The 17,143-nt window shown below is 43.6% G+C and overlaps 1 protein-coding gene across 3 annotated transcripts in view; it reads left to right on the top strand.

Annotated features, from left to right (window-relative positions):
• The window catches only part of SSH2 (slingshot protein phosphatase 2), a 167,779-nt gene extending 152,721 nt beyond the window's left edge, over window positions 1–15,058 (top strand). For all 3 annotated transcript variants that reach the window (XM_069945025.1, XM_069945024.1, XM_069945026.1), the window contains 7 exons: window positions 348–441; window positions 3,776–3,904; window positions 7,549–7,595; window positions 8,591–8,737; window positions 9,539–9,739; window positions 11,103–11,916; window positions 12,256–15,058. In XM_069945025.1, coding sequence (XP_069801126.1) covers window positions 348–441; window positions 3,776–3,904; window positions 7,549–7,595; window positions 8,591–8,737; window positions 9,539–9,739; window positions 11,103–11,916; window positions 12,256–14,229 — 3,406 coding nt within the window. In that variant the 3' untranslated portion in view covers window positions 14,230–15,058. The remainder of the gene's footprint in view (window positions 1–347; window positions 442–3,775; window positions 3,905–7,548; window positions 7,596–8,590; window positions 8,738–9,538; window positions 9,740–11,102; window positions 11,917–12,255) is intronic.
• Window positions 15,059–17,143: the final 2,085 nt, after the last annotated feature.

Raw genomic sequence — 17,143 nt, 5'->3', positions numbered from 1 at the left:
TCACCTCGCTGTAGTGGACCCTACATAGAAAGAAGTAGAGATGTACTGCAGCAGCATTACAAGTGCTTAGTTGGTCTATTTTTGCAGTGGGTGATAAGGCCTCAGGCATCAAGGTTAATGGAATGCAAGTAGTGATTAGCTACTTTGCCGAACCATACATGGACTGAGACTATACAGGATAGGTGGGGGAGATGTGACCCTATGAGAACATCCCTGGCTGTCCTCTGAATGATGACGCTGTGATAGAACACTGGGAATGTTCACCTCGCAGGGCTCCAGCACCTGTCCCTATGATAACGGGGCATGTAACACGCCACAAATTAAGTGTTGTCACTTTTCCTTAACAGACCAACTGAGCGAGAACGCACCGAACGCCTGATCAAAATAAAACTGAGAGAAATCATGATGCAGAAGGACCTGGAAAACATCACATCCAAAGAGGTGAGGACATGTCCTAGTCAACATGCGTCCATCCCATTGCCTTGTGATCTCAGAAATTGTATTCTGCAAGATTACTGCTATGGCATCTGCTTATCACATTGCATTGTGGGCTCTGCAGAGTGAAAAGGCCCTATTACGCCACACAAATATCAGCCGTTATGCTAGTTATCAGTTATTATGCTAGCCATTATGGCCGATAACTGCTTGGTGTAATGCTGCGTTTACACAAAACGATAATTTGCCCGATCGTACGATTAACGATGTCGGAGTACCGTTTTTTTTTTTTTCATAACGATCAGCGTTTACACGGTACGATATATCGTATGGAAAATTCATTTTGCGATCGCTTAAGCCTATTTCACACATTGGTTAAATTGGCGAACGACTGTTCACAAGGAACGATCTGCGAATTTTTTGAGAACGATCAACAGCGATTTGAGAACATGTTCAAGGATCAAAATAAACGATTTCTCGCTCGTTGTTTGATCATTCGCTGCCTTTACACGTACGATTATAGTTCGAATTCGATCTTTATCGTGCGAATTCGCACAATAATCGTTCCGTGTAAACGCAGCATAATACGGTAGTGTTAAAAGGCAACAATTAGGCACCATGTCGGCTGATCATTGTCTTTCAACACATTGAAAGAAAACTATGCTGATAGCAACTATCTGCTGGCCATCACTCCGTGTAACAGGAGTGGCGGCAGCAGACCACCGCTATCTCATATGGGCTCTCCTGACAATATAAGGATGATCCAGGCAGCTCTCCCATGGCTCCCTCCCACTCCTCTCTGCTTGCTGTCAGTGTAATAGCACTGACAGTGAATGGGGAGCAAGCGAGTGCTGACTTGACATGTTGGCGTTCGCTTGCTCCTTTACTATCGGCATGTGTAATAAGGCCTTAAGGAGTTTACAAAAACATGGCCGCTTTCTTCCAAAAAGTGCTCCACCAGTCTGTCATCTGGTATTGAAGCTCAGCTCCTTTACAGTGTATAGTGCTGACCGGCAGGGGTGGTGCTGTTTTTGTAAGAAAGTAGCCATGTTTTTCTAATCCCAATCGCCTCCTTTTGAAGAGTATTTACCCCGAAAGTGTATATTAATGTTGATATAATGGTCCAAAGCCCAAAGGAGCCGCAGCCAAACTTAAAGTCAATGCATACGGTTAGCAACTATTTTAAAGGTGGAAGTACATAAAGTTTTTTTAGTCCTCTAAACCACAACAGTCCTATCTTACCAGTTAAAATGGTTACCTGTACAGGTCGTAATCATATACTAATCTGGCCAAGATTTGGACAGTAATAAATTAATTTAATATAATCATAAATAGCGCATGATATAAATATTCATCAACAAAAGATAAAAACATATATACGCATTCCTATAGTTATCAAAAATGAGGATTAATACATGGAACATTAAATAAATGCACATAAAGGTTCAATACACAGATAAATAAATAAATAGAAATAAAAATAAAAAATAAACAATAGAAAAATGAGTCAAAAAAAAAAAAAGTCTCTTTAAAATGAGCGGTACCGCTGGGTGCCGGCCGGTTGCGAAGTAATATTGCTTATACCTTTAATTGTAAGCTACTAATTTCACTCTAGTTGCAGTTCAGTTTAGAGGGTGGTCTTGGACTTGTAGTCCTTCCAGGTACATATCAAGACTCGGACTGATAGTCTTTTTTAACGTGTTTTACAGACACCCTTTTTAGACTAATAGTCCTCCCGAGTCATCAAAGTGTGGTCTGCTTTGTTAGATCAGTAATGATATTTTACGCAAACAGTGATATCAGACACAAACTTATGGCGTTTGTAGCGCCTCTCACCCGTCCCGAGGCGGCTGGTGGTATCGCTTCTTCCCTCTCTGCTATCAGCTCGCAACGGCCATATGAGGTTAGCGGCTAGTGTAGCGATCCCGCAGCGCGTCCTCGTGGTTCTGAGGATACCTTCGCGGGCAATGGTACAGCCTCGATCTCGTCACAGATGACTCCGTCCGGGACAGGGTTGTAAAGATGGTTGTGGTATTCCAAATGGCAAGTGTCCAGATGGTACAATACAATCGGGGGGCCCCCCAGAGGGACAATGGGTCAAGAGTAGGTCCCAAAAAAAAAAAAAAAAAAAAAAAAAAAAAGGAAAAAATAATGTTCGGTTTAAAATCACAATAACTAATCTGATGTAGCATTAGTCTGTATAATTGCCATACGCGTTTCAAGGTTCTCAATGTTTAACCTCTTCGTCAGTGGCGATGATGCTAGTCTTTGCAGGCCCATTTAGTGGGATATTTGTAGTCAGTTACTGATTGATCATGTGATCATGTGATTGATCATGTGATTGATCATGTGATATCCAGAAGAAACTCAGGACTGGATTTGGGTATTTCAGACCATCAGTTACTGATTGATCATGTGATATCCAGAAGAAACTCAGGACTGGATTTGGGTATTTCAGACCATCTTTTGCGATCCGCATAGAAACCCATTTTCCGTATATTCTATGCATACTCAAGAGTTCTTCTGACATATATTCTTATGAACGTTGTAAACTGCAGGTTACAAGGGTGCAATGGTAAAACACTCAGCAGCGTCTGGTTGTATTGTTATTATTGCTGTATTAATACATTCTAGAAAACGCATTACAAACGCAGCATGTGTGAACAGGGGCCAAACACAAAAAAAAAAAAAAAAAAACACGAAAAAGGAGAGATACAAAAGGTAAAAGATCGGGGTATAGGGATAAGTATACAAAAGAGAAAGATTTGAAGTAAAAGACCGATTAAGTGAATGAGAGTATGCAATATTGTTATGCTGTAGAGAGTAACTAACCCATGCAATGTTTACCAAAATTTTCTGATATAAGTATCCTCATCCTCGCATAACGTGGGCAAGTTAGACCACTACATGTGACCGTAAATCATAATAAATTTACTCATAAATACCCACTCCATAGGGTATATTTCATATATCGTGAATAGTAATCAGTGGCCCGGGTATCTCAGGATCCGTGGCCCAAGTGGCAGGGACGGCTCCGGCGCCGTGAAAAACGGCCTGGCACGTAGCCGGCCATGACACAGAGGCCGCCAGGACAGGGACACCGGTCACAAAGGGATGGAAGGGGACAATCACACAACACCAGTCACAGAAAGCCAAAGAGCTCCATTTCTGCATTCAAGCCTCTGGGTTCAAGGCTATCAAACTCAAATATCCTTTGTGATTCTATTCTCGACATCTTACTTATATGGTCACCCCCTCTCCAATCTTTTCTAACTATTTTAAAGGTGGATTTATCCCCGATTTTATACTAATGTAGTCAACGTGTGATTCCTCTTTGTAGATTCGCACAGAGCTGGAAATGCAGATGGTGTGTAACCTGAGAGAATTCAAAGAGTTCATTGACAATGAAATGATTGTCATCTTAGGACAGATGGATAGCCCCACTGAAATCTTTGACCATGTGTATCTGGTAAGTGACCTGTGTAGTAATACCTGCACCTTTCTCCTGGCTTCCTCCTCTTCTCACACTACTCCACAATGTACGTCAGGGACTTGTGCAATACCCACATCAAGCCTTTCTAGTGAACTACGTCTCATCTTGATTCATATATTCTGCGGACTTCCCTAATAAATATACACATTCGGCGGCTTTTATCTCCTAAGAGGAAGTGGTTTCTTTGTGCAAGATCAGTTTGATGCGTCTTGGTGACGCCTTGGCTGATAAGAGGGTTTCAACATAAACCACCTTAACCTGACTCTGCGTACAGTAAGGTTGTGTAAATCTGCTCTCCGGGCACCACGGGGCGGGGGGGGGGGGGAAGATTTACGGTAAAGGTGTAGTGAAACCCAATATGCATGCATCAGCTCCGTAGTTGTGTGACGGGAAACATGCAACCTATCTGCTTCGTTCCTCCAGTAAATAGATGCTTGCATCCCAGTCATTTATTAGACCTCTTGACACATCAGAAGTTTTTTCATCTGGGTGTACAGGTCCCAAGTGATTTTTTTTTTAAGAACGAGCCAGGAACATTGTGTGGCTGCTTTACTCTATGGCTCAGTGCTCCATGTCTGGCTTTAGGAGCAGAGTATCATAGACTTTTGACAGCTATATCCGCCATCAGTATACCTGACTATCCACCAATAGATGATGTTGGTGGTAATAGGGGGTGTTTGTGGTGGAAAATCACTGCCCATTCCCTTTGTTTCAGGAGATATAAGCCACAGCAAGAACCCTCCATAGAGAACACAGGAAAGCTCAGCTGTGTAGAACGTTCCTGTGTATGAGAGAGATTGTTCGGTCGTTAGTTATTGGAGATGTATGGCCAGCTTTACTACAGTATGAAACCCCAAGCTTCTCCCAACTTCTTCAAGATCTAGAAATCAGTCTGGGTCTAAACACCCAGATCTCCACTTACTAAGACTTTTGATACTTCTCTATGACGCGTGAAACTTTTACATAAGACTGAGACAGTTTAAAGGGGTTGTTCACAAAACAAAACTTTTTCAAATCATAGAGTTGTAATTTACTTCTATTAAAAAAAAATCTCAAGTCTTCTAGTACTTATCTGCTGTGTGTCCTGCAGGAAGTGGTGTATTCTTTCCAGTCTGGAGAGCAGAAGAGTGTTTTCTATGGGGATCTTCTACTGCTATGGACAGAGGTGGCAGCAGAGAGCACGGTGTCAGACTTTTTTTAATAGAAGTAAATTACACATTTTTGGCAGCTGTTGATTTGAAAGGAAAAAAAAGATTCAGTGAACAACCACTTTAAGGGCTTGAGTTGTATTTTATAAGGCAGTAATGGGGAACCCCTGGTCCTCCAGCTGTTCAAAAACTACTAAATTCGCATCATACCAGGTATAATGAAAATTGTTGTTTTGCAACAGTTGGAGGGCCGCAGGTTCCCCTATCCCTGTTATAAGGTCATTTGTTAGTGATGTCATGCAGGAAGCAGCTTGCTCTGTATATGAGCCCCTTCGGCATTGTAGAGCGGCAGTAAATCCATTATTGGGAGTTCTTCAGCATAACTCTGTTTTCACCACTGGAGGCAGAGGACGTGTTGCCGGCTGTGCTTATCCTTCTTTATAAAAGAATGGACCCCTGTGGCCTATTTTATCACATCAGAGAGCAGGAAACAGCAACAGCGTTTAGAAACAGAGTTGAGGTTAATGCCAGATGACCAGCAGCCTCTCTGGGGAGGCTCAACTATTTACACTGCAAGGACACTGATCTCCAGGTCCGGTAACAGGACGACAGGGAGCCACAGTGGAAACAGCAGGCTTTGTTGTACCAGGGAGACTATCTTCAAAGCTGGGGCAATGGGGGTAAGAAGGATTCTTGGCATCCTCTCACTCACTGTAGGGAGAATGCATCCCAGAGCACAGTGAAATCTTTCCAGGGACCATTGCCAAGATATGAACCGTACCTTTGGGAGACGCGTTCATGAAACAAAAATGAGCGGAAGTCTTGACATCAGCAAATATGCAATGACTGTAGCATAAAACATGAGGCTATCTCCAGGTGATGATTGGCATTTGGCATAGGGATTCTTAATGGGAACAGCTTTATCTGTAACATGAACATAGAAAACAAAGAAGCGGCATAGTGCTCCTGGGGCTTGGCCGGAATCATGTTTTTGTAAACTTTGCATTGCTTTCCGTTGCTCTACTCTGCATATGCCCTTCCATCCATACATTATTCAGTGCACGGATCTATAATGTGACCTTTTTAACAGCAGCGCATAAGTACCACACATGTGGCATATACTATAAGGGTACAGGAACTGCAGCAGATTTGATGGCCCAGAGTTGCTTCGCATTGAATCTGCGCCATCAAATCTGCTGCAGATCCTGTATGTGTGAATGCACCCTTAATGGGAGCATGTACAGGCGCATGTAACCTCTACCGGTGAGGTGGGAGCTCCCAGACAATAAATGGAAAATTATTTTTAAGAATTTATAAGAATGATAAATATTAGTATAAATACTAATCCCCGAACAAGCCCCCAAATTTTATTTGGGCGATTGGGCGTGCAATAGGAGCGGCAGCAGACCACCGCTCTTTCCTATGGGCTCCCTGGATGATCTAAAGATCCCCTCCCGCAGCTCACCGCCCACCACCCCCCGTTCTCACCCTCTCACCCCTCCGTTCTGTCCCACTCGCTTTCGGCGCCAGCAGAGAGCGCCGATCTGACTGGTCGGCACTAGCTCGCTCCTCCAGATGACCTTGTATAATAGGGCCTTAAGACCACAGTCAGTGCCCAGGTTTTCAGTGGATCCAAAAAAGACAGGGAAAGTCCACCATGTGCTTTAGGCTATTGTCACATCTCATCCCATGTTGTCCTTGAAGTCTTCCATCACTAGTCTATGCTGTATGATGGTTATCCTGGACGGCAGCCATGTCCCTCTAGGTGATGTGAGTATTGGTATTTGCTTTTGTCTGTCCAATATAAAAGACCTATATTCTCTATGGGGAGGGGGTAATCTGCACGGGTATGCTTGACAGACCTTAAGTCCTTTCCTATTGGTAGCAGCTGAAGCTCTGCAAAACATTTTCAAGTAGTTGAAAAGCAGTAGTTTATGGTTGACTTGGTGTTTAGCGTCCCTTTAAGTCCACAGGGTTCTGCACCAGGATGCAGCTGTGTTCAGGCTTTGTCGCCTCTCTCACATCCTGGTGCTTTCTGTGCAGCCCCAGGGACTGCCTCGGGTAGCTGCCACTTACATCTCTAGTCAGATCAGTGAAAATGTGACCTTCAGAGGAGGATGTACCTGGTCTGACAGGTTGTTCCTCTCCCCGGGACGGGCTTTTCAGATGGGTCCAATTACAGCATGGACGGTGAAGTCATCTGTTTGCCTTTATGGTAACTTTGTGTGTGTTTTTCCTGACTACAGACGTAACGTCTTAACCCTTTCACTGCAATATGTCTTCTATATCACCAATGCCATTGGGTCCCATGTATTAAACAAGCAGGTAGCAGATTTGTAGACCCGCTCGAAGTTATGTTTTTTTGTAATTTGTAAAAATTTTTCTCCCTGAATTTGATGGAATTCTTACTAAATAATTGCAGTGAGATCATTGGAGAGCTTTGAGTCATTGAATTGGTGTTTGTTTTTACAGGGCTCCGAATGGAACGCCTCTAATCTGGAAGATCTGCAGAATAGAGGGTAAGGAAATTCAGCGTGTGCCTTTTACTGACAAATATCTGCCTGGATTTCCTTGGCTATTCCTTGCCAGTTTGCAATTGGTTTTGCATCCCAGCCCTATTCACTTGGATAAGGCTGAGCAGCAATACCAGACACTACCTACGGAACAGAGTGGTACGGTTGCTGTAACAAAGGAAAAACAGCCATCAGTCTTATAAAACATACAGGTTCCAGTGCTTGCTTTCTGAGTGTGCATGTAGCGTCGGCTCTAGGTCAGGGGTAGGTAACCTTGGCTCTCCAGCTGTAGCAAAACTACAACTCTAGATTTAGCTTTGGCTGTCCAGGAATGATGGGAGTTGTAGTTTAGCAACGGCTGGGGAGCCAAGGGTCCCTAATCCTGCTTGTCTGCAGAATATTAATTGTCCATATTACTACACCAAAGCGTGTTTTATCTTTTCATAGCTGGTTATCATAGGGGGCAGTTTTGTTGTTTTGTGCATAGCTATAGAGCGTGCTGTTCTGACAGACCGGTTTGGCCGCATACATATGTTAAAGTTGTGTTTTTATCGGCCCCGTGCCATGTGCAGAGGAGTAAAAACATTACTCTGTTTTCCGAAACCAAGGGCATGTCAAGTTTTCACAATCAATTTGCTCTCAGATAACCTTTACGTGGTTACGATTGTTATTAAAACCTTATGGCAGGGGTAAGGAACCTTGGCTCTCCAGCTGGTGCAAAGCTTGGCTGTCCAGGTATGATGGGAGATGTAGTTTTGGATCAGCTGGAGAGCCCAGGTTCCCTACCCCTGGCTTATGGCATAGGTGGGCAGCGTGTTACTCCAGATGTCTACTGCCGGGGTGCACCATTAATCTTTAACTCTTAACCTGTTAATGACCTTTCACTTTCGTGACCAGATCTGCAATAAGTCTGGGATGACATTTGGTATCTAGAAAATGTGCTGTTGCTTTAGGAAGGTCAATGCAGTAACTGTTTTTCCCCTTTTCCCTTCTATCTACAGGGTCAGATACATTTTGAACGTCACTCGGGAGATTGATAACTTTTTCCCTGGTGTCTTTGAGTATCACAATATCCGAGTATATGACGAGGAAGGCACGGACCTGCTGGCTTTCTGGAATGATACGTACAAATTCATCTCTAAAGCAAAGTGAGTACATTGCCTGTATGGTCGCATCTAAAATCTACATTCTGTAGCATCTAACAGATGACCGTGCTGCAGCCCTATCCGTTACTGCAGAGAAGACTTGGATAAAGTGTCCCTGCCACTTCACAAAACTTCTTACAGAGACGTCAGACGTCTTCATCAGTCTTTCAGTGTTCTTTTGCATCCATAATAGAACACACATGTTCAGGACAGGGGTGGCGCCATTTTTGCTATCTATAACTATTTTTGTACCTCTACTGCTGCTTGGTATAGGGATTCAGAGATTTGTACTTTTTGCAACTTTCCACAAGAAATTAGTCTAGGAAGTAATTGTTTTTTCCCAGTCAATATAGTTTTGTAAACGGTAAGGGGGTTTCCATGTTATCTCCACATTTTAAAGTACAACTTCCCAACTATTGTAGAGAACGCAGTGCGCCCGGGCTGTGTTACCTAATTGATTATTATTACTTTAGAAGGGATGTTTTTGCAGGAAGCGTTTCCGTGTCCTGTTGTCCCGCAATGGGAGGCTCGGCTCTCATGTCAATGTTGACAAAACACTGCCGGGTATATTATCGCTGATATATAACCATCCAAACACGTGTCCAAGTGTTGCGTTATTATGAAGCTTGCCACAGTGATGTAGCATCTGTGCCCTGAGGTTTCCATTGAGATCAGTTATATGACAAAGCGATGCCCTCTAGTGGTGAAACATTAGTCTCGCCATATCTCTGTACATTTACGCTGCCTTAAAGTCTTTAAGCATTCTGCACTGTAATAATATCACTCCATTGTGCTGTCTTGCAGAAAACATGGAGCTAAATGTCTTGTGCACTGTAAAATGGGAGTCAGCCGCTCCGCTTCCACTGTGATCGCTTACGCTATGAAGGAGTACGGCTGGAACCTGGATAGAGCTTTTGACTACGTGAAGGAGAGGCGGACCGTTACCAAACCCAACCCGAGTTTCATGAAGCAGCTGGAGGAATATCAGGGCATTCTGCTTGCGAGGTAAGCCACGATACATGTAAAATGTTCAAGTTATAAGAAGAGGGTTACACAGGCTTTACAAATCTATGGCCTATCTTTAGAATAGGCCATTGGTATTGGGTGGGGGTGCCCTGTACCTAACAGTAACAGCACTTTAAGGTACTACTATGTTGTCCTGTTCAATTGAGCAGGAGAGTTCTGTGGTACCTTCTAGTATTGCCATTGCTTGGAGGTTTTAGCAGAGGTTAACATTGAAAAGAGGGGGGTGAAAGTCAGACATGGCCTATTAATTTTGAAAAAGTAGATAACCCCTTTAAAGGGAACCTGCCACCCGAGAAGAGAGGGAAGAGCCCATCCAACCCTCCAGTTGGAGCCCCAGATATTTACTGTACCTCATCCTGTAAGTCTCGCTCCAGAAGCCGGTCCCTCCGTGGAGAAATCAGTGCCTGATGGTCTGCACGTGCGATATGTAAATGAGAAGAAATGAGTCCGACGTCTATAGGAAATCGCTCTCCAGTGATTTCCTACGGACGTCTGACTCGTCTCTTCTCATTTACATAACGCGTGCGCAGACCGTCAGGCAGCGATTTCTCCACGGTGGGACCGGCTTCTGGAGCGGGTCTTACAGGATGAGGTAAGTATCCGGGGCTCTTCCCTCTCTTCTCGGGTGACAGGTTCCATTTAAGGAAGCCCGAATGGCCATAATTTGTTTCCATATTCTATAAGTTAGTAATAACACTGGGGCGGAGGCAACTTGCAAAGTTCAGTGGAAAAAAAAAAAGTTGGCTAAGTATTGTGTATCAGCAGCTGGTACATATTTCAGGTAATCCGACATGCGGAGAATTAGAGAAACCTTGTCAGTCAAGCAGAACCATGCCTCTAATCCAGCATTGTAATATATTTAACTGCTCGGTAAGGTTTCAAGGTAGCAGCCTCCTTTAATCCCATATATGAACTTGGAGATCTGAAGTTCACCGTGTACTTGTCTTCTTCCTGGAAAAGGTTGGTCGTGCAGTGACAGACACAACAGGTGTCCATGACTCATGTGATGCCGCAGATTGACCTGTCATGTCCCTGGACAGCTATGTACACAATCTCCTTCTAGTGTCTTACTGTTCAGCACATTTATACCTGTCATTACCTAACATTAGTAAGCTCCAGACCAACCACTAGTGTGCCAGCTCCTGAATCTTATTCAGTCTATTAACATTGGTGCAGCACCTATCACTACTAGCTCAAAACAACTTTTTAATTTAGTGGGAAGTTTTTATTGGCTGAACGTCATGTATTTTTGTTTTTTTGCACCTTTAATGTAGATGTGCCCGTGTTTGCATAATGGCCGTTCTATATGAAGTATAAAGTTGCCTTTTTATTCGTTTTGCAGCAAGCAGAGACACAACAAGCTATGGCGTTCTCACTCAGATAGTGACCTATCCGATCACCACGAACCAATTGGGAAAACCGGGATGGACATGAGCAAAAAGGACATTACATCATCGGCGGAGCAGCTCTCAGACATGCATCATTCCTTTACACTGGGACCTCAAACGGATAACTGTAACCCATCTTGCCCCATGAGCACCTCTCTGTGCAACACACCACAAGCACACTATGAGTTTACATCTTGTGACTATCACACTGGACAAATAGAGGATATTCTGAATCTCAACACCGTGAACGGTTGCTCGGCACGATGCTGCTCTGATGAGTCCTCAGTCTTCCTGGACAATTGTAGAACTGACAGGCTCACGGACGACTTGTCTCCAGTTTCCGAAAGCTTAACAGGTCAGTCTGAGCTACCTGACCTGACGCTGGAAGACATGGAGAAGGATGCACTGAAGAACGAAGTCGACTGCCATCTCCTGCCACTAAGGGATCTAGGATCACACACGGGTGATCTCCCGGAATCTCCTGATCAATCCTCTTTCACCTCCCAATCTGAGGACATGAGCGGGGACAGAATTGATTTTTTAAGTGCACTGGAAAAGTTTGAAGAATTATCTCAGGAGAATCGGCCACGGACGTGCTCCACAACCCGAGCAGATGAGCAAGTTGGCAATGTTAGAAACTGTGTCCTGAAAGGTTCCTGGCCAGAGACGACATTGTATGAGAGCCTTGCAGATAAACAGAGATCAAATGCAGATGTCAGCACCCCACAGGCCTCTGAGGACTCGTCTACAGATGAGGAGCAGCCAAAGGTAAGTACAGGATTCAGTGTTATAATGCTGAGTACTGGGGAAGGGCATGGGATGTGTTTCTATTCAAAGTGATTATTAGACATAGACAGCGTATTTTTTATGGATTTTATCCATTTTATACTTTTTTATGAATAATTTTATAAGTCAATAGGTGGATTTTAGTATTTGGGGGGGGGGGGGGATTCCATAACTTTAGGACAAATAGTCTAGTATTTTGGTGAGGATTACATATCCCAGCCACCTGCCAACCAACACTAGTCACAATTATTTATTTTACCCTCATTTTTGGTTTCGCGTTAATAGTATGTGGTGGTAATTTTCTTTTTCTTTTTTTTCTAGGAGGTCTCTGAACCAGTTGTTCAAGATCATCTCCCCAAATCTCACTCGGAAAATGCAATATCTGTCAAAGAGATAATCACGGAGATCGAGTCCTTCAACCAGGGAGCAGGCCAGTGCCAACAGAAAACAGACAATCTGTCTAGCCAAGTGCAAGCACCAAAGAGAAATACAATCCACGATTTGTCACTTGAATCTGTCTGGGAGCCAGAAAGCAACTGCAAGGAGCAAAGCGAGGCTAGCGCAGCACTGCCACACGACAAGTCTAAAGAGCAGAGGAGTAAACAAAGTTCTCAGGAGGATTCGGAAAGCTCCAGTGAAACAAATGACCATCAGGACGTTCTAGGTCAGGCTCCCAAGTGGTGTGCCGGCTCTGTCAGAAGGGCCACAATGGAGTTTGAGGAACGCTTGAGGCAAGAGCAGGAGCAGCAGCAGCAGCACACTTCTGCTGTGCCAACAAGGAAAAATTCCAAGAATGAATCCGCTTTTTGTGATTCTGCTCCCAAAAGTAAACTTGAAGACTCTTTGCTTGATGCTTCAGATGGTGAAAAGGATAAAAAGGTCAAAATAAAAGTTACAGGGTTAGAGCCTTTGGAGCCTCTCCGATCTGAGCAATCTACGGAGTCACAGACATCTCAATTGTCTGAACATCCTTTTATTCAGATGAAGCAGGACGTGAATCATTCGGAACCTGGAGCTAAAGAAAAAGAGAATCCGTCGCCTACTGCCGAACTTTTAGAGAAAAATAGTCCAGTAGAGTTTCCAAAGAAAGTCGAACATATCCCTGGACTTAAGTGTTTTGATAACAATGACAATGACCTCTCTCATCTGGAGTTCAATAGTGGAGGGGAAATTGTAGAGCTGATGACATCTTCAGAAGCACCTTTAGAAAACGCCTGTGCAAGTATATCGGACAGGTCCTCTGCACAAATAGAATGCCTGGGTTCCCTGGACGTAACCTTAACATCTGACTGTGCCCAGAAAGAGCATAGTCCTGTAACACATATAAAAGATCCCAATATAGTCACTCCTAGTATAATTGTAGATTTATCTAGTCCCAGTTTCCAGTGTCACCCATGCTCCATCGTTTTAGAAGGTGCCACCGAAGACTGCACCAGTACTGATGAAAGTTTAGGCAACCTGTCGAACTGTACGGACAAGTACCAAGGGGACCCCTTCATGGGCCTTGGGGAGTTAATGCAAAGGGAAGCAGACAGTGCCTTGTCCCAGCTGAGCCATGAAGATCTCAATTTAATCAACAAGCTAACAGAGAATATACGGGAACTGCGTGAAGTGCTGGATGTCGCGTCCTTCTCTTTTGGCCTTCCCCATAGTTCTAGCAGCGACAGCATCAAAGACTTGAGTAGCAACCCTGGCGTTGTCAAACAGAGAGCCAAGGAGATAGAGGCACGGATTCGGCAAGCTGGTCTCACCACTCCGTCCCAGATGAAACGTTCTGCGTCTCTGGCCAAGCTGGGCTGCTTAGAACTCTCTAAAGATGATTTGTCAGAGAGGGACTCTGTGTCATCGGAAAATAATCAAACTTACCCCGACATTCTTCAGAATTCTCTCCGGATTGTGCCAGGGAATTGCGAATCTGCTTTAGATATGAAATCTGAAGATCCACCTGAAAAACTCTGCATCCTTTCTGTCCAGGACTCCTCGGGACTGGAACCCACAAAACATTTTGTAGAACAGATCAAAACGGCAGAGTGTGTCGTAAAGAGCAAACCAGTGGAAAAGCCTCTTGTGCAGTATGCCAAAGAGTTTGGTTCAACTCAGCAGGGTATAGCAAGTCCTGAGTCTGAATTAACTGTTTCCCAGGGGCACCTTCACCCACCAGTGGTACTAGACCCCTCAGTCCCACTAATAAGTGTCACCCCCAAGCACGAACATGGTAGAACTCATCCTTTACGAAGACTTAAAAAGACCAATGAGAAGAAGAGGACAACCAATCCACTATATAATACCATGTAATCCTGGAACTTTTTAGTTGTGTTTTTTTTTTTTTCATTCTTATAAAGGGGCAGGTGTAATATGTGAGGAAAGTGCACTTTATTGGTTAATTTTATATATTTTGACATATTGTTTTATTATTGTTCCTGATGCATGTAAGGATGGGCTTCCCTTACTCCTCTTTCCCTTTGTAAGTAATTCCTGACTGCACACATGTAAGTCGTTGTACATATATAAATATAATTGTGTGTGTTTTTAATTTTTTTTTTTTTTAAACTCTGAAACCTCAAATATTTGTTTTAAGAAATCCTTAGTAAAAGCAGGTTACTGTTCCTGCATGGTTGTCGGTGGGCCCCCGCTGTCCTGACTGGCGAGTCAATGTTGTAGGAACCAGGCGCACTTTTGTTTGCTTCTCTAACACTTCAGATTAATGTTTTGTCTGAGGTTAGATTTTTTTTTTATTATTATTATTATTTCAATCTTTTCAGAACTGTGAAAGTTTTAGGATAGTCCGAGGTTTATAACCTGTTTACTGGTGTTGCGATGTTCTGAAGTTGCCACCTTCGTGGGCTGCATGTAAAGCTTGCATAAATATGTAAGTTACTTTTTTTTTTTTTTTTTTTTTTAGAATTTACAGATTCGTCTCTATTTAGAAAAGTCCCTATGAATCACTTCATCATGTACCTAATGCCTTTTTGGGGGTCAGCAGTGCTGCCGTGCGTTTCGGCAAATAGGGGGTCCAGTGTGCCATGTGGCTGTTGACTTTTACATATCACTATAAACCTTACTTTTTAGGAAGACTATGCCTGTTCTGTGGCTTGTTGGGGCACTGACATGTTAGGTGCTGACATTTCGGGGGGGGGGGGGGGGGGGGAAGGAATCTTTGCCGAACCTACATGGTATTCCCATGTCCTCCATAGCTTTTTAGTACAAGGGAGTATGGCCACTTATTCTTAAGAAGTAGAAGTAAAATCAGTCCCAATACCACCCAGGGCTTTGTTGTGAATGGGAGAGAATGTGACCAGAGGAAGATCCTAATCTAGGTTGGCATGTTCTCTACTCTCCGAGGATTGACCCTCCATTACTTGAATATGCCGTGAACTGTCAGAGTTTATGGCCATTTTACTTCTTTTTTTTGCCTTTCACCTCTTTCTACTGATCCACCTGTCCCTACTGTACTTCACACATTGTAATTCTAGTGACTCTCAGTGCTGCCTATCTGTCCGTATGAAACACGACCTGTAAATGTTACATAGTGTGCGCGCGTGTATTTGATATTCAGAGCAAAAGCTACCAAGTGTTTCGGCCTTCCTGGAATCTGTGTTCAGTCTATTAAAGTTTGCGTGTGAAGATGTAAAAAAAATATTATATACATGTATTTGTGGGCGGGTGTATATAGTGTATGAACACGCCTGCAGCATCCCTACAAATACATACATATAATATACGTGTTTTATATTACACTTTTACTGATGTTTGGGGTCTTTTAATAGCAAAATTTGCTGCAAACTGGAATACTCCAATGTAGTGATGTTTTTACCTTGATCATTTCCTGTTTTTTTTTAAGCAGTGTTTTTTATTTGCTGCTACAGTCATAGTGCAGAGGCGGTGTATAGATTGTATGGCTACACTTTAAATGTGAGTGTAGTATTGGGGCTCTTAGATCTCTACTGGGTGAGAAGATACCAGAATACTGATCTATGGATCCTGGTGTAAACTGTTCGGTATATACCTAAGGTGCTCTGAACCAGTCTTATGCAGAATGTAAGATGGCCTGTTCAGCAGTATTTTGAATTTAATCCAGGCTTATAAAAATACCACTTTTGCCCTCCATTTGCGTGTGGTTTTGCAGCTCACTTAAAGGAAAAGTCTGTGGTCCGAAATTTTTTTAAACAGCCGGTGGCTGAACATAACGGGCACTTATCTGCTCGGCTCTAGCGCTGGGGTCCTCTGCTCTGGTTCCCGGTCCCCAGTCCACTTCCTGGTCTGGGCGGTGACCCGAGATGTGACATGGCCGCTGACTGGCTGAGTAGGCCTGACAAGGTAGGACCCCGCTAAGTGCCTGTTATGTTCAGCCACCTTTTTTTAAAAAAAAAGTCAGACCCAGGACTTCTCCTTTTAAAGTGAATGGGCCTTAATTGTAATACCACACACAACCTAGGGACAGGGGTGGTGCTGTTTTTGCAAGAAATTTAGCAGTTTCTTCTAATCCTGGAAAACCCCTTTTAGTATAGGCAAAGCCTTTTACACAATGATCCATATATTACTATTTTGAGGCGCCTTTGAGGTTGTCCCACCTTTTAGAACTTATCCCCAGGGTAGGAGGTAGGTGTTTGATTGCAAGGGGTCAGACTACGGAGACCCTCTATGATCTTGAAAATGACCAGAGTCTCCTGTCAGAAGACAGCAGCTCACACCACCACTCCATTAGGGTAGAAGCTGTCAGAGATAAGAGTCCAGTGTTCAGCTATCACCTGGGGTTCCTATAGACCAGGGATTGGGAACCTTAGCTCTCTGTTGCAAGACTACAACTTCCATCATGCCTGGACAGCCAAAGCGTTAGCTCTGGCTGTCCAGGCCTAATGGGAGTTGTAGTTTTGCAACAGTTGGAGAGCCGAGGTTCCCTACCCCTGATATAGAAAATGAATCGAATGGCGGTGCATACCATTGACCGCCGCTCTGTTCTGATGGGAGACTGGTCCCTGTACAAGAGAGAGGGGATAAGTTGTAATGATAGGCCAGCCTGTTAAAAGGCCACGAGCCATGACATTTTCTGGGGAAAGCAAGTATTTACCCAGATGTACATAACAATTTAGCAGCATTACATTTCTCAGTTTCTGCAATTCCTCAGTTATTTCTCCTGGAAATGCATATATACATTGACAACCTTGTATTTGACTTAAAGGGGGATATCCAGGATTAGAAACACATAGCT

Source organism: Dendropsophus ebraccatus, chromosome 11 (assembly GCF_027789765.1).
Source record: "Dendropsophus ebraccatus isolate aDenEbr1 chromosome 11, aDenEbr1.pat, whole genome shotgun sequence".
Taxonomy (NCBI): Eukaryota; Metazoa; Chordata; class Amphibia; order Anura; family Hylidae; genus Dendropsophus; species Dendropsophus ebraccatus.
Note: the sequence above shows the minus strand (reverse complement) of the source record. Positions and strands in the feature narration are given on the sequence as shown.